At 49.7% G+C, this 17,730-nt stretch overlaps 1 protein-coding gene across 9 annotated transcripts in view; it reads right to left on the minus strand.

The window, feature by feature from the left end:
* CABIN1 (calcineurin binding protein 1) overlaps positions 1-17,730 on the minus strand; it is a 146,216-nt gene that overhangs the window by 95,728 nt on the left and 32,758 nt on the right. For all 9 annotated transcript variants that reach the window (XM_029922558.1, XM_029922562.1, XM_029922559.1 and 6 more), the window contains 7 exons: positions 16,182-16,260; positions 15,422-15,609; positions 14,446-14,598; positions 12,559-12,753; positions 8,228-8,470; positions 6,804-6,960; positions 2,025-2,140 (listed from right to left, as the gene is read on the minus strand). In XM_029922558.1, the coding sequence (XP_029778418.1) occupies positions 2,025-2,140; positions 6,804-6,960; positions 8,228-8,470; positions 12,559-12,753; positions 14,446-14,598; positions 15,422-15,609; positions 16,182-16,260 (1,131 nt within the window). The remainder of the gene's footprint in view (positions 1-2,024; positions 2,141-6,803; positions 6,961-8,227; positions 8,471-12,558; positions 12,754-14,445; positions 14,599-15,421; positions 15,610-16,181; positions 16,261-17,730) is intronic.

Raw genomic sequence — 17,730 nt, forward strand, 5'->3', positions numbered from 1 at the left:
GGACCAGGGAAGACCTCTTTTAGAAGGTGTCCTCTGAGCTGAGACCAACATGGCATGAAGGAAAGGACAAGCCAGGCAAGCAGATCCCAGGGCAGAGTGTGGCAGGCAGAGGGCACGGGGTGGCCAGGACCTGAGCAGAGAGAGAACACTCAGCAAGCAGAGGCCGAGTCCACAGAAGTGAAGCTGCTGCAGGTGCTGGAAAAACGTAAAGGCTAGGCCCTGGGTGGGAAAATCAGCAGCTCTGAAGTGAAACGTGGTGGTACTTCTATCACTTCCACTCCCTCAGCTTTACTTGACAGATCCTGGCAGCTAGAATTTATGCTTCATCAAAAAAGATGCAGACTCAGGAAAACCCAGAGCAGGATCACTCCATCTTCGCCCCTTCTTCCTGCCCAGAAGGCACCTCAGCGCCCACTTCTGCCAGGCACCAGCTTGCAAAGGTGCTGACTCATCCTTGACTTTCCCCCAAGCAGCATAAGGGAGACTGCCTTGTGAATGTGACCCTGTGGAAGTAGACAGTGACCCCACACTGTCTCATTGGGCAAGGGAAGGCAGAAGAAGGAAGTTGCCAATTCCTGAGCAGCAATACAGTCTAAGCTTGGCACGATTCTTCCAAAAATGGTCGTGAAGTGTGGAGCTGACCCAGGGTGAGCACCCGGGAGGCCCTCAGAACTCACAGGGTAGAACAGACACTCAGGCATCTACAGCGGGGGCTTTTGCCAAGTCTCCACCTCCTCAGCACAAGTGCTCTGCAAACTGTCAAGCCCTACACACACACATGAGCTCCATTAGTATTCTCAGTCTCATTCATTTATTCAAGCTATTATTTATTGAACACCTACTATGGGCTAGGTATGCTTGCTAAGCTACTGGGATCTAACAGTGAACAAAACTAACAAAAATCCCTACCTTCAGGGAAGTTACATTTTAACGAAGAGGAGACGCACAATAAACACAGCAGATAAAGAAATTATATGGCACGCTAGCAGCGGGTAAGAGCCATGGGGAAAGCATGGACAGAGGAGGAAGATCCGGACAGGGGAGGCAGCAGAGGCAGTTGTAGAGAGGATATGCTCACTGAAACGGCACACCACAGAGGTCCACAAACCTTCTCCTGAAGGGCCACACAGTAAATATTCTAGGTTTCACATACCACATGGACTCTGTCAGAGCTCCGCATCCCTGCCCTGTATCACCGAAGCAGCCACAGTTAATGTATGAATGAATGGTCGTGGCTATGTTCCACCAAAACATTTATTAATAGACACTGTCAGGGCACCTGGCTGACTCACTTAAGTGTCTGACTTCAGCTCAGGTCATGATCCTCATGGTTCGTGATTTCAAGCCCCGTGTCAGGCTCCACACTGAGAGCTCTGAGCCTGGAGCCTGCTTTAGATTCTGTGCCTCCCTCTCTCACTCTGCTTCTCCCCAGCTTGTGCGCTCGCTCTCTCTCAAAAATAAAGATGTTTAAAAAAACTTTTTTTTAAATAGACACTGCTGGCTGGGTTGGGTGCTCCTCTCATGCTCTGTAACCTGTATGTGCTGCTTGGCGTCACACTCAGCAGTGAGGCTTGGGAGCAGGAATCATGCTGCTTAACCCCAGTAGGCCCAGTCAATCACAGCTGCCAGTAAGAGACAGCTATTTGCACTCACCAAATAGCTGTTGATTCAGCAACCTTGCATGAGTGGTGCTGGGCAAACAGGATTCAATGTAAGGTGGTGGTGAATGCAGTTATACCTCTAAAATTACTACGAAGGGCCCGGCCCTATGCCTGACACACACAAAACAGACGCACTAACGATTAGCGGTTCTAAATCCACCTGCAGATCAAGGCCAGGTCCAGAAGCCCTGAACCTTAGGTGCATAAGGAAACCAAGTTCAGACTTTCTAGCAACTCTTGAGTAGTCATATACAAAATCAAAGAAGCACAGTAGGCCCCAGCACAGGGGGAGGCCACACAAGCCTAAGGACGCCAAACCATCCCTCCCGCCCCATCAGCCCCGGCTAAGAGGACAATGCTTACGTAGAATCGCAGCAGAGCCCCATCGGAGTTGCAGCACCAGGACCTCCTGCCCAAATACTCGTGGGCAGTGTTGAGCAGCATGAGGGAGGACGGGAGCATGGGCGTTTCGGCCGTCACTAGGGAAAGACCAGACCAACAGAGTTAGCGTGGGGACACATGTGGGAGCTGCAAGGTTCAATCTCCCCTTTGTGGACTTTTCTGTCTTTACCAAAGTGGCCACAGATTGTTTTTTCCTTTCTTTTTTATCTTTTTGTCTTTTTAAGTAAGTAATGACTTGATTGGCTTTACGAAAGCAACACATGCTTATCAAAAAATCAACTCAGGAGCGCCTGAGTGGCTCAGTCAGTTAAGCATCCAACTCTTGACTTCAGCTCAAATCATGATCTCAGTTTGTGAGATCGAGCCCCATGGGGGCTCCACCTTGGGATTCTCTCTCTCTACCTCTCTCTGCCCCTGACCTGCTCACACACACTCTCTCTCAGAACAAATAAATGCACTTTTTAAAAAATTCAAATCATACAAAGAGACATAGGTAATGCCTCATTCACCTCCAAATAAACACATGACGTTCAGTGACCATCCCTGGAAGCGTCTTTCTGAGCATATAGGAAATATTTTGAAAGAGAGAGAAATAACGTTTAACAATGAAACCCATACTATATATACCATTTCTTAACTTCAAGATTCTTATTCTTAGGTCTTTTGGAATATTACAGATGAAAAAAAGGAATCACTACCTTTTAGTAAAGTGTTGATTCACCACTAGAATGATTACTAGCTCCTTAAAGATCCTTTGGTGCTTCTGAAACTCTGCCCTATAACCCACTAGTGGGCTTGTAACTAGCATTTTTAAAGAGGATTAGGATAGAACACGAAACTGAAAATACCAGTGGGTCTCACACCCAGTAGAATAAGAATTCTTTTATGAAATTTATGTCATACTCTTTACTATTGGCCAACCCCTGTCAAAAATGTATGAAAGGCATGGATTTAAAAATAAAAAGGGGCACCTGAGTGGCTCAGTCAGTTGAGCGTCCAACTCTTGATTTCAGCTAGGGCCATGATCCCATGGTCGTGGGCTTGAGCCCTGTGTCAGGCTCCATACTAAGCATGGAGCCTGCCTAAGATATTCTTTCTCTCTCTCTCCTCTGCTCCTCTCCTCAGCTTATGTGCTCTCTAAAATAAATATATAAATTATATAAATAAATAATTTTTAAAAATAGGGGTGCCTGGGTGGCTCCATCAGTTAAGTATTCAACTTTCCGCTCAGGTCATGACCGCACAGTGGTTCGTGAGTTCAAGCCCTGCATTGGGCTCCAGGCAGAGGCTGCTTGGGATTCTATCTCCCCTTCTCTGTCCCCCCACCACTTCCTCTCTCTCTCTCCCTCTTTTTCTCAAAATATATAAATAAACTTAAAAATTAAAAAAAAAAAACCACAACTCAGAAAATGATGAAGAAACTAAACCATGCCAGTTTTTTATGGGTCTCCTAGTTTTCATTTTCAACAGCATCAAGTGATTCTATTATACAAGTGTTACCTTGTAACACTTCCTCCTTTCTCCTCATCTCCCAATTTTGGCTTGCTTATTATTTGTAGTACTTCAAGGTTTGTAACATTGACACTCTGTTCTGCCACCATAATTAGCACAGCTGCTTTCTCTCAATTCCAAGTTTAGATGGATTCGGTGTTCATCACAAATCCTTGCCTGTGGCTTTTCTACTCCTGATGAATTTCATTCTGACTCATGTTGGTTTACTGACTTCATCCTCCAGTGGTGTTCTAGAAGCACCCACAGGAGCTAGAATCCTGGTTTATAATCGTCTGTTCCCACTTTTAATTACAAACAACTTGGCTAGGTGTCCTAGACTGTACTATCGTTCCTTGAGAAACATGTAGACTTTTAGACATCACCCCACCTGCCCTGACACAGCTAGGGGAAAATCTGAAATGAGCCTCAGGTTTTACACACGAAGATGCATCGTTTTTTTTTTTCAATTTAGAAATCTAAAAAAATACTTATTTATTTTTATTTATTGATTTATTTATTTTTGTGTGAGAGAGAGAGAGGGAGGAGCGAGGGAGGGGCAGAGGGAGAAAGAGAATCTTAAGCAGGCTCCATGCCCAGCATGGAGCCCAACGTGGGCTCAATCCCACAACCCGGACATCATGACCTGAGCAGAAATCAAGGGTTGGACACTGAACTGACTGAGCCATGCAGGCACCCCTGAAAACTCTTTATTCTTAATGTAGGATGTATCTTATGGTGTATCATTTTTTCGTAGTATATGCTGAACACTCTGACTATGCAAGTTCAGTTTTTTATTTCAGAGAAGTGTTCCCATATTTGACACTGGGCTGACCGCTTGCCTTGTTTCATTGCTAGGGGCTTTCCTTCAGGAGCACTGTCCACCCTCACACTGGACAACCTGTTTTCCGTATCTATCCTTTGCTCATCAATGCTTTTGGCTCTTGCCTGCATCCATCGGTTTCCGTTCTAGCCGTAACCATTCTGCTCCTTGCAGTCTGGTTTTTTAGTTATAACAGTGAGACTTGGTTTATAATGTTTTCCCTTAGTTTTGCAATTTTCCTTTTTGTTTCATTCTGCTTATTAGTTCAGATTTTTTAATAAATTACTTCGTGTGCAAATCATTACAGGGCCCCTGCCTTTGTTCCTCAGTCTAAGTTTTCTTCCTGACTGAGTTCATTTGTTTCTTTCTTTTTTGTCCCCCGAAAGGGGTGGGGGACAGGCCACACTATGTCAGTACACTGGCCATGTCATTTCTTTCTACCCTGCTCATGGTTAGGCATTTCCTCTACACCATGGAAGTAACTCTAACATATCACGAGTGAATTTTCTGGGGCACTTTCCCAAATAGAAGGCCCACTTGCCCTGTCCTTAAAGCCAGGACTGTAAAGCAGGTGTTGCTCTCAATTCACTTGTCCGTAACCTATGTCTGCAGAGACAGAAGGAGGGAGACCGCTGGGCTAGCGCTGGGCACAGTCCTTGCCCGAGAGCCTGGACCCTGTTCTCTCTCGGAGACCCCCTTTATTTATTTATTTTTATGTTTATTTAATTTTGAGAGAGAATGACAGAGGAGGAGTGGGGAAGGGACACAGAGAGAGGGAGACACAGACTCGGAAGCAGGCTCCAGGCTCTGAGCTATCAGCACAGAGCCCAATGCAGAGTTCAAACCCACGAACTGCAAGATCATGACTTGAGCCGAAGTTGGCCACTTAACCAATTGAGCCACCCAGGTGCCCCTCGGAGATCCCCTTTAAAAAGGCACGCCTGGCTGCCCAGCAAGAAGAGTGCAGTCAGCAGACAGCCCCCAACTGGCAGCTCCTTCAGGATCTGCTACAGCTGCAGAGACGTACCTTGCCCAAGGTCACAGGCTTCCTATGGAGTCCATGTGCAGTGATTGAGCAAAATGGGAGAATAAAGGCCCAGCTACTTGAGTCCAGCATGGCATGATAGCTCTGATGGGCCACTCTGGCTCCAGAGCTCCCTGCCAGGTTGGCCAAGGCTGGTCAGACCTGCAGCACAGGTCAGCTTCCCTCCATTCCACCCTGCTGCCTCTCCCCTTCCTTTCATGAGTGGTGACCCCCAATGAGCTGGCTCGGAGAACAGCATGCGACAGTGTCCGACACCATCCTACCCACCACCATGCAGCCAGCAAAGTGCTTTACCCCCGGGCGCCTTCCCTCAGCATGGTCAGGTCACTGGAAGGTGGCAGGGCCCAGCAGCCCTTCCTGTCTCTGCCGAGGCTGAGGGTGATATGGAGGGGCTTCCCCGCTAGCCCTCTCTCTACGAACGATAGGACACTAATAATATTTCCCAGGATTTTGTCAAGTTCCCATCTTCCCTCAGCTTTCCTACTGGGGACAGAGCAGGGGACAGAAGCCACACCTCCTGCCAGGTCACCAGAATCTTGGATTCTTACCTTGGCCTACCATTTCAAGTTGATGGCATTCCACTGTCCCTCTTTCCTAGTTAGCTTACTGGCAGGGTTTTGTAAAGTATATTTGGTTAGCATAATTATCCTGAGGGGAAAGGAGACTCTTTTTTTTTTTAATTTTTTTTAATGCTTTTTATTTATTTTTGAGAGACAGAGAGAGACAGCTGGAGCAGGGGAGGGTCAGAGAGAGAGGGAGACACAGAATCCGAAACAGTCTCCAGGCTCTGAGCTAGCTGTCAGCACAGAGCCCGACGCGGGGCTCAAACCCACGAACCGTGAGATCTGACCTGATCCGAAGCCAGATGCTTAACCGACTGAGCCACCTAGGGGCCCAGGAGACTCTTAATCCAGGGATCTTTTTGTACTATTCTCATAAGAAAAACAATAAACATAGTTGTAAACCTCAATTTTTTTTCACCATTAAAACCTTTTTGGAAAATAGAAGGTACTACTTGTCAAGAGCTCTTAAGACATTTATCCTAGAGAGGGCCTGGGTGGCTCAGTGGGTTGAGCATCCAACTTTGTCTTGGGTCATGATCTGACAGGTTCGCAGGTCAGAGCCCCATACAGGGCTTTGTGCTGAGTGCAGAGCCTGCTTGGAATTCTCTGTCTCCCTCTTTCTCTGGGTCAGATCATGACCCAAGACATGAAATACCACACACCCACTGCCTCTCGACCCCACTGTGTGATAAGCTCCCTGAAGGAGCCTCTGCTTCCCTCCAGGCCCCACACAAAATCCTAGGGACTGAGCCCCAAGCCCACTCACGGAATCTGGATAGGACTGTGAGGGCCCACCTCCACCCACACCCATTTCCTGCCACCTTCATCCGTTGGGTTCTGGAGCTGTTGCTGGTGACACAGGGAGTGGAAGGTGTCCTCCTCCTGCCAGATGATCCGGTGCAGGATGACCCAGGGCAGCACTGAGGAGACGTGGGGCTCCTTGGGCTCCTCCTGCACGGCCATGCTGCAGTCAATGACCTGGGAGAGGGAAAACAGGGCTATCACAGTGGGACCAGCTCTCCCTCCCAACCCCTGGGATGACTCCTCAGGGCAGAGGCGGGACATGACTAGAAGCACTCCAGCACGTCATCAGAGTCCCAGGGTGCCCAACAATAGGGCTGAGCTCAGGCATCAGAGAAGCCAGCTCCGGCAGTCCTCCCTCATGCCACGTGCAGTTCCTGATGCCCTTGGCAGGGCCAGGTCCTGTGCCAGATGTGAGGGTTACAGAGGTGAGCAAGGAAAAGGGGAGGTGACAGCCCAGGAGGAAGAGAACCACAGAGAAACCATGCAAGAGTTAAGAATCAGTATAATTGCTGTGATTAAAGCAAATGAGGGCCACAGTGGAGTCATAAAGGAAGGGGACAGACAGAGGAGAACCTTGACATTTCCAGGTGAGTGGGTGTGGTGGAACCAACACTGAAGAGGGCAGGACCTGGGGGTAGAGGACAGGCATGCAGGCGGAGGCCCAGAGGCAGTCTGGGAAGTAGAAGATGAGTGGAGAAGGAGATCAGGCAGGTCTGGACACTTTGGGTGACGGGCAACCAGGGGGAACATGACAAGCTGAAGAGAGGGAGGGGCACACTGGTATTTCCTTGTCAGAAAGGTGCCTCTGTGGCAGGGTGGGTGGCTGCACCAGGAGTGTAGAGGGGCAGGGGGGACTGCGGGGAGCATGCTCTCACGGTTCAAATAAGAGACAGCGGCGGCCTGGGTTAAGGCAGAGCACTACAGATGGAGAGGAGAAACAAAGGGTGGGGACGGTAAGGGCATGGGTGTGGCAGGACCTGCTGATGGACTGAATAGCTGTTGTCAGGAGAGAGCCGAGGGTGACTTGAGGATCGTTTCCTGCTACGAAGCCCACCTGGACAATGCAGAGTGCTGTGACCCCCTGTTAGCGGTCAACGTAGCGTGCTGGAGAGCCCTGGCAGGGAGACAGAGGGTCTGGGTTCCAGCCCCAGCTCCACTTCCTGCTCACCACACACAGGTCAGGGCCTCCTGCTCTGAGCCTGCTTCTTGTCACTCAGGGATGAGAGGTCCGGAGGAACCCTATGATGCCAAGTGTTCAGCAATCCTCAAACCCCAGACCCGAACAGCCCCAGGCGGGTGCACAGCCACCTACCACCTGAGGTGCCCGCTTCCTGCAGCCAGAGTAGCCAAGCTTGCAGTGGAAGCCGGGGAGCTCTGAAGGGGGAATTCTGAGAACCACGCATGTGGGTGCGGGGCAGTGCAAGAAGAAGTAAGGGATTACCTGGATGAGGTTGTTGGTAAGCCGGGTGAGGCCAGTGGAGGACGACGACTCCTTCAGGATGCCGCCACTGTTGTCAGCCGAGAGCGCCTGCTCGATGCCCAGCAGTAGCTGGGTCACCGTGGCCACCCACTCCTCCTTGGCTGCAGACTCACTCGCATTCACCATCTGCTGGACGGCCTCATGCAGAGCCACGTCGGAGCATTCAAAACACTGCCGGTGGTCCTTGAGCCGGAGCAAGGAGTCCTGAGCACAGGGAGGAGTGAGGAGGAGGGCATGCCGTGAGAGGGCTGTGATGCGCTCTCCACGCCTGGCCCTCAGAACTGAGGGGCAGGCAGCTGGGAACAAAGACACAAGTCCAAGGAAAGGGGAAGCAGAGGCCTTCCTTGGGCCTTGAAGCATCTGTAGGACACATGGCGATCTGTGTGCCATCACAGCATGGCATGCGCCAGAGGGGGCTTTCAGAAAAGTGCTTGACTCTATACCTCAGTTGCCTCATTTGTGAAGCTGGGACATGGATGAGGCCACAGAGTGAGCAAACAGCCAAGGTGAGACTGGGTGACATCCCACCTGTCAGCCCTTGCCCCAAGCCACTGTGCCCCAGGCCACCCAGTCATGCACCCATTCAGTGCCATGGCTCTGAGGGATCTCAGCAGGGAAAGGCAGCCTGCCAGGGAGGGACTCTCTGCAGAAGAGGGCCTGAGCCAAGGCCATGGCAGAGGCAACTAGCCAGGAAGCACTGCGGCCATCGTTCTGAGAGTCCCCACCCCCAGGTGCCCACGTGGAAGAAGGTGGCTGGGAGCATGAAACGAGCCTTGTACCTAGCACACTCAGCACCGTGTCCTGGCACATGGAGCTCCCAGAACACCACCCGATTTTAAAATCTCCTCTTTGGGAGCCATCATTTTTTGTGAAGCTCCCTTTCCTTCTGCTCTAGAACATAACCCATTTAAGCACCTCAGCCTGAGCTGTTCATCATCATGCTGCTGTGTGGGGAACTCGGCCTGGCTGTGAATTTGAGGATCTGGCAGGCAGCCCGTTAGGCTAGCAGGAAGCACCTGCCGCGCGGTGCCCCCTCATGACCTCGCAGCAGCTGAGGCCTGGCAGCAGCACCACACGACAGGCACAGCTGCCGCTCTTATGAGGTGACACGGACAGGGGTGGGCCACATATGCCCAATGCTGCCTTTGGGATGTGCTGCAGAGTCTGAACATAGATCAAAACCACCCCCAGTTTAAAAGCCCTCATTGCCAGGAAAACTCAGCCTGTGTGTCTTTTGAGAAAGCCGGCACTCTCTAGCAGGAGGCCAGGGACGCGAAGGAGCCTCCGGGGTGCAGACAGGGAACCCAAAGGCTGATGCTTCCTGATCAAACACCAAACATGTGAGGGGCAGGCGCTTATTTTGTAGCAGCATAAAGACTGTGGACCTGAAAGTGCAGCCAGCGTCACCATGAAAGTCAGGGACAAGACAAGGACCCGCCAGCAGTGCTCTAATGTGACATAAATCCCAGGGCTCAAGGCTAGAAAGAGCTAAAAAGCACGAATAACTGCCAACAAGTGAGAGACCAAATTACCGCTGACTGTGGGCAATATGATCGTCTACCCTAAACAGACAGAAACTATCAGAAATAATGGGAATGAAGCACAGTGACTAGATTTAAAATAAACATGCAAAATCAATAGGGTTCCTAGAAAACCAGAAATGCACAGTGGGAAAACATAATGACCAGCAAAAAGACCCTGCTCAAAATCGTAACCAAAAATATCAAGAGCTTAGAATCCATTCAACCTGAAAAAACTACACAGTTCTATGGAACACCATAGCGGCAGCTTGCCCAAATAGGGAGAGAGCCAGCATACTGCTAGGGGGAGGCTGCAGACCCCCTCCAACTGTATAAAACTACATGAAGCACAATAAACGTGAAAAAAAGGAAACAAAGGCAAATAGACTTCTTATCTATTTGTTGACATGCTTCTTGTCTGCCTCCCTTCTAAAATATAGGTTCTGTACATAAGGGAAGGGAAGCAAAAATAATATGAAAACAGGGAGGGGGACAAAAACATGAGACTCTTAGATACAGAGAGCAAACAGAGGGTTGCTGGAGGGGTTGTGGGAGGGCAGGGGGATGGGCTAAATGGGTGGGGAGCATTAGGAAACCTACTCCTGAAATCATTGTTGCACTGTCTGCTAACTAACTTGGATGTAAATTTAAAAAAAAAAATAAAAATTTCTTTAAAAAGACACGACTTGACTTTCACTAGTTGGAAAATTCTGAGATTGTACCGATATTATTAGAAAAAAAATCTTTATTGCCACTGTCAGGGAATTGTCAAAATATACAGTTCTATTTTGTCTATGATATAAAGGTACTCAGGAGGCTACTTTTTCATTTCAAAAATAAGAACAAAATAAAAATAAATATAGGTTCTATCAAAAGGGGCCTTCTCCCCCTGTCCAGTGCCAGACACACTGTAGGAGCTCAATCCATGTGTGTGGAATGAGTGGATAAATATTCTTCCAGTCTTGAAAAGGCTAAGCATAATATACAAAATCGCAAATGTCTGAAAATACCAAAAGATTTGACAACACAAAATTCAAAATTCTTGTATGTAAAAAAAATAAATAAATAAAAATAAAAGCCACAACTTTAAACCAAACTGGCATGGGGCACCTGGATGGCTCAGGTGGTTGGGCATCCAACTCTTGATTTCCACTCAGGTCATGATCCCAGGGTTATGGGATTAAGCCCACACTGGGCTCCCTACTCAGCATGCATTCTCACCCCCTTTCCCCTGCTCACGCTCGCTCTCTCTTGCTCTAAAATAAAAAAATAAAAGATAAATAAAAGGAAACTGGGAAAAAATACTTTCAACGTTTGATGAAAAAAAAGATTAGTATTTTTAACATATAAAAAGCACTCCAAATCAATAAGAAAACACATCCCCTCAATAGGAAATTGAGGAAAAAAAACCAAGAGTCACGTAATTCTCAGCAGCTTCCATAGCACTTGGCCCAGGCCTTACCACAGCCCTCTCGGTACTGCTCAGTGCCCATCTAACCCAACAATGGAGCACCCCACCACAGCCAGGCGTTCTGGATGACAGAAGCAAGCTGACATCTGAACCACTGGGGCCTTCTTAACAGGGACACTGAGGGCTAGCCTCTCCCGCCTCCTTCTCCCCACTAATGGCCTCCCTGGCGCACCCAGCCACCCTCCCACATGCAGCCATGTGGGACACTCCTCCACTATAACCCCCAAGCCTGCCATTATAACTGAGGTCAGACACATCTCATCCCTGATCTCAGGATGGACCAGCCTGACCCTACTCTGCCAGGAGCTGGAGCCTCCCTTCCTTCCTCCCTTCCTCCTTCCCTCCTCCTTCCCTCCTTCCTCCCTCCCTCCCTCCCTCCTTCCTTCCTTCCTTCCTCCCTTCCTTCTCAGAACCAACTGTTTCCTCTCCTTTCACCAGGATGGAGATGTCTCCATTTGCTCCTATAGTCATACCTCTTAACTACTTCCCAGTTCAAGAAAGTTAATTGAAATCTCAAATAATGAACAAAGAGCCTGGGAGAAGACTGAGCTCTCTGTCCAAATTGGGGAGGAAGGACCTAATAAGATAATAAATATAATGCGATTAGTGTGTGAACCATAGAGACAGATGCCAGGCCACAAAACGCCACTAAGCACATCACGTTTACCACCTTCCATGTTTATCACCCAACCCCATGCTTCCCGAGGATGGCAGCACTGATGAGAGTCGGCACCCACATGGTGCTTGTTACGTGCCAGGCACGATGCCAACACACACGAACTTGTATAAACTCTAGAGCAGGTCTCTGAGGGATGGACAATGATCATCTCCATTCTAGAGATGAAGAACCACGGCACACAGAGACTGAGAAACTGCCCAGCGCCCAGCAGATCCTGATGCCCAGTGAGCTCTCAGTAAGATTCACCTCCTAAAGGGAGACATGGAAGGGGCCAAGAGGGCACACAGCTTCAAACACCACTGTGGTGTTCTTTTTCATCAAGCACATAATCATACAGGCTCCATGCTGTCAGCAGAGAGCCTGACACAGGACTCGAACCCATGAACCATGAGATCATGACCTGAGCCAAAGCCAGATGCTTAACCGACTGAGCCACCCAGGCGCCCCTTGACCACATCTTCTAACTAGCATCTTCCTGGGTGCCAGTCAGCAGTTTTTACTCCTACTTTTTTCTTTCAGATGCTTGTTCTTGAAAGCCACCTCAAAGCCCTCGAGAATTAAACCACAACCAAGCAAAGAAGGTAGGAGGTCGGGGAGCGGGGGGGAGCATGGGCACACACACCTGCAGCAGCAGCAGCTGGGCCGGCCTCTCCGGAATGGAAGTCATAAACTCCAGGTGTTTGGCTCGATCGAACCCACTGGTACACAAAGTCGGGCGCAGCAGATGCACAACAGCCTTGTAGTCCCCGGCCTCGTACAGCCGCTGAATCTCCTCCAGGGACTGGCACCGCTCCAGCGACTTCAGGTTCTTATCAATCTGGAAAAGGCCCAGAATGCTGCCTGATGACAAGCCCCTCACACCTTTTCTGAATCTGGCCAGTGTCTGCATTTACCAAACCCAGATGAGGAGCACAAAAGTAGACTCCCCGTCAGTACATCAGCATTTACATTAAACATGCTTTATAAAGAGTACTTCTACTGGGGCGCTTGGGTGGCTTAGTCAGTTAAGCGTCCAACTTCGGCTCAGGTCATGATCTCATAGTTAGTGAATCTGAGCCCTGCACTGGGCTTTATGCTAACAGCTCGGAGCCTAGAGCCTGCTTCAGATTGTGTCTCTCCTCTCTCTCTGTCCCTCCGCTCCTCATACACAGGCATGTGCGTGCTCTCTCTCAAATATAAATACATGTTTAAAACAAGTTTTAAAAGTACTTCTATTAAAGTCAAGGCATTCAATTCTTAAAAAAAAAAAAAAGAAAGAAAGAAACAAAAGAAACAAAGCACCTGGGAGGCTTATTTGGTTAAGCATCTAACTCTTGGTTTCAGCACAGGTCATGATTTCACAGTTTGAGCCCCATGTTGGGCTCCACGCTGATAATGTGAGCCTGCTTAGGATTCTCTCTCTCCCTCTCTCTCAAAAATAAATAAATCGGGGCTTCTAGGTGGCTCAGTTGGTTGAGCATCCAACTTTGGCTCAGGTCACAATCTGGCAGTTCGTGAGTTCAAGCCCCACATTAGGCTCTGTGCTAACAGCTTAGTACCTGGAGCCTGCTTCAGATTCTGTGTCTTCCTTTCTCTCTGCCCCTCCCCTGCTTATGTTCTGTCTGTCTGTCTGTCTGTCTGTCTGTCTCTCTCTCTCTCTCTCAAAAATAAATAAACATTAAAAACAATTTTGGGGGGCACCTGGGTGGCTCGGTCAGTTAGGCATCTGACTTCAGCTCAGGTCATGATCTGAAGGTTCGTGGGTTTGAGCCTGAATCGGGCTTTGTGCTGACCGCTAGCTCAGAGCCTGGAACCTACTTCAGATTCTGTGTCTCCCTCTCTCTCTGTCCCTCCCCTGTTCACACTCTGTCTCTCAAAATTAAATAAATGTAAAAACATGTTTTTAATTTTTTAATAAAATAATAAACTTTTAAAAATGGCAAAAATGGGGTGCCTGGCTGGTGCAGTCAGAGGAGCATAAGACTCTTGATCTCGAGGTCATGATTTTGAGCCCCATGTTGGGCATAGAGATTACTTAAATAAACTTAATAAAACACTGCAAGAGTCTGAAGGCCACTTTCAGCTGATGTGGATATATCACAGCCAGGAACTGTGGTGAGGTCTGAGGCTGCCCAGTGAGAACAGGATCAGAACCTGACAGAGCCTGGCTTGCTTGCCACACACGGCTGACCGAGCCCCACAGCCAGACCAGCACTGTCTGCTTCTGCTGCAGTTTCCCCTCTAACTCCTCTGGGGTTGCTGCAACATGCGGCCCAGAGAGCTGAGCAGTGACCACTCTGGATCTTGCAGGTGAATGCCTCCACCCCGCCCCCTGCCGCCTGGACAACTGTCCCTCAGCGGGGTGTGCCTGCGAGTCTGAAGCACCCCCATGCACCAGAGCTGCCTCTCCCAGGCCCCTGCACCCTCCCCTGGGAGGAAGGAGCCCTGCTCCACAGGAACATGGAATAAATAACGCTCTCACAAAATAAATCTTTGACTAAGAAAATACCATTTAATAACACCCCCTCACCTCCTCCAGGGAAACGACCGAGTCATTGTAGAGATTGGGCAGGCGGATGACGAGGTCTCTCTGCTCAGCCCCTGCCTCAGCCTGGATGGCAGTGGAGCTCTGGAGCATTTCTGTGCAGATGTCATAGTTTTCCAGGGCCTGCTCCATGTCTCCCTGGTCAGAGGACACACAGTCAGGGGACAGGGGCAGAAGGAAAGAAGCTCACTGTGCTGTGCCAGGTGCCTTACCTTCCTGATCCCACCAGACTACAGGCACCATGGGGGCAGTTTTGTCCAATTACTGCTATATCTTCTTAAAAGGCGGCCCAGCACACAACTGGGGCTCAACAAGTATTTGTTGAATGAGTGAACAAACGAATGAATGATTAATTCATAACACAATTCTATGGAAAGGCATCATTAACCCCATAATGCAAATGAGGACACTGAGGACACTTGAGGAAGGCTGAGTGTCTTGTTCAAGATCATGAACAAATAAATGGCAGAGCCAGGATTAGAACCTAAGCCCATCCTAATTCCAGAACCAACTCTGACAATCCTACTCATCTACCACAGTGTACTGGGTACCACCATGTTGGAGGTTCTGGGTAAGAGCCAGTCCACCCTGGCCATCCAGACCAGGCTCTGAGGGGAAGCCTTCTGAGAATTCACACAAGATAGGTGGTTTCCCCTTCTAGAAAGCTCTGCATCCATTTGTGCATTCATCCAGGCTCTCTCAGGAAAACACAGGAAAAGGGCTCAAGACCCCAAGGCAATCCTGAGAGGAGGGGAGGTCTACAGGGGGCACGGGAGACCCCTCTAGAGCTCTGTGGTGGCGCTGATATCTGAGATCTGAAAATTCCCCACGTCCCACTTCCTCACTCTGAGCCCAGTGTCAGGGAGGTGCCGCAGGTGCACAATCACACGTATCCTCAACACCATGTCCAGCTCTCCTCCCTCCCTGTCTGGTGCCAGGGAATGCCAATGGCAGAACCAACCTGCAGTGCCAGAAACCGAGCCTTTAACCAATAAACGCGGACCACAAACTCCAGCCAGCCATCCTCAAACAGGTCCCGCTGGGATGAGGCAAATGATAGCTGCAGGAGGTCACCCAGGAAGTGGGTTCCTGGGAAATCAGGCCCAAACCTGCCATTCACCACACCAGCAGGGCAGCTCCGAGGAGACACTGAAAACCATTCAGGCCAGAACAAGTCAACTTCAAGTGCATGGTCCAAATACCCTTCTGCTCCCTAGAGGGTGCCCTCAGCCCTTGTCACACCTGCTTTAGTGTCCAGGAGTGCCTTGAGCCCCTTGGGGCCTTACAGCCTGCTAAGTGGCAAGTGTCAGAGAATCAGAGAGATGCAGAGAACCCCAAGGGCCCTCATTTTATACACTGAATTTTATTTAAAAGTCAGAATGACCCACATCATCCAGGAAAATTACTGGAATACATAAATCATCAGGTGATAACTTGAGAAATCTGAGATCCTACTTTCTTTAATCCTAAATAGAAAAGGCAGGCAGGTGGCTTCCTCTGGAGAAGCTCTGGGAGCTCAGCTGCTGCTAAATACTTCCTGAGTAGCTAAGAGATTTCTCTGGGACTCTGGATTTTCCCTAGCTCAATAAGCCAACCCAAGAAATGCGCCCACTGAAAACTTAAGTCTGAATTCCATGACTCAGCTTCCCCATTCCCGTTCCCTCCTGGTTGCTGAGGATTCAGAAAGTTACTCCTACCACCGAACACAGAAGTCTTCCTACCTGCAGAGCTTCTGCCCTTGGTCAGCAGCCACTGGTCCAGCTGGAGCTCCATGCAGGAGAGAGACATCAGCATCATATCCTGCAGGACAGGCACCAGAAGATCAAGAATGGAGTCACAAATTGTTATCAAAGAATGAGGGATGGGATGAAATGAAACAAAAATTTACTTTGGTAAGTTGATAAAGTAAACCTACTTTCTTTTTATAATCAGTGGCTACTTGCCAGGACATAGAAAGAGGCACACAGATCCTCCTTGGGAGGAGCTAGAGACCTGCTTTCAGTCCTAAGGGACTGCCCTATGGGAGAGGCACCTCTGTCACCTACCAAATCCAGGCCAGGTGCTGCATCCATACTACAGCACTCAAGCCTTAAAAGTGGCTGCATCAAGGGGCACCTGGGTGGCTCAGTCAGTTAAGTGTCTAACTTCAGCTCAGGTCATGATCTCGTGGTTCATGGGTTTGAGTCCTGCATCAGGCTCTCTGCTGACAGCATGGGGCATGGAGACTGCTTCAGATTCTGTGTCTCCCTCTTTCTCTGATCCCTCCCCTACTCATACATGCGCACGCTCACTCTCTCAAAAATAAAAAATAAATATAAAAAAAATTTTAAGTGGCTGGGTCCAGCCAGAGTACACAAGGAAGCTGAAGTCCAGGAATAAGGAGGCACCTGCTAAGCAGGCACAGCAGAAAAATAATCAGCCTGGTGTATCAGGAGAGCAAAGCCTCACCTCTTCCAGCCACTCCAAACTGTCCCTGAGGGAGCAGACCTCCTGGCAGCAGCTGGCAGGTCCCTGAGCTGTCCCAGTATCCACGTTGCCCTAAGGACCTGTCAATCCCGAGCTCCTCCACTTTCTGTGCCCCCAGCCAGAAAGACCACCCAGATGGGCCCTAAAGCTCTCAGGACATGCTTCCCGGCATCCAGCCTCCCCCTGCATAACAGAGAAGGGGACCAGAGCATTCAGAGTTCCCTTGAGCCTCGGGAATTACCGAGTGGAGGAGCCTGGAGTGCGGAGTGCAGTCAGCGGGTAGGCTGAGCGACTACCGCCGGTGGCCCCCACCGCTTCCCTAAGTAACCTGTTCAGCCTCTGCATTTCGATTTTCTCACCTGCTAAACAAAATGGTAACAGGCCCTGGCACCTGGAACACAGCCAAGCATTTCACTTTCGCCCACTCTCTCCACTGGCTCCCCTCCACCTCAGTAGGCCGCTCCACCACCAGACTGGGTGCCCGAGCCAGCCTTAGAAGCATCCCCCTCCCCCACCATCTCATTCCCTCACCTCCACTTGCAGCTCATCCTGTCAGCTTTACCCTGGAATCCTCTACCCCACAGCCACCACTGTCACTCACCTGGCAACAGCACTGTGCCCACTCTCACCCCCGAGTACAGCCTGCACTCAGCCTCCAGGAATCTCTCTAGACACAAACCAGGTCCCATGACTCTCTAGATGCCCAGGTCCCAGGCCCACACATGGATGCAGCCAAGTAGGCTCAACATGACAGCAGCCCCATACCCAAAGAAGGTTCCGGTGCCCATCCCCTGGTCCCAGTCT

The sequence above is a fragment of the Suricata suricatta genome, chromosome 14, assembly GCF_006229205.1.
Source record: "Suricata suricatta isolate VVHF042 chromosome 14, meerkat_22Aug2017_6uvM2_HiC, whole genome shotgun sequence".
Taxonomy (NCBI): Eukaryota; Metazoa; Chordata; class Mammalia; order Carnivora; family Herpestidae; genus Suricata; species Suricata suricatta.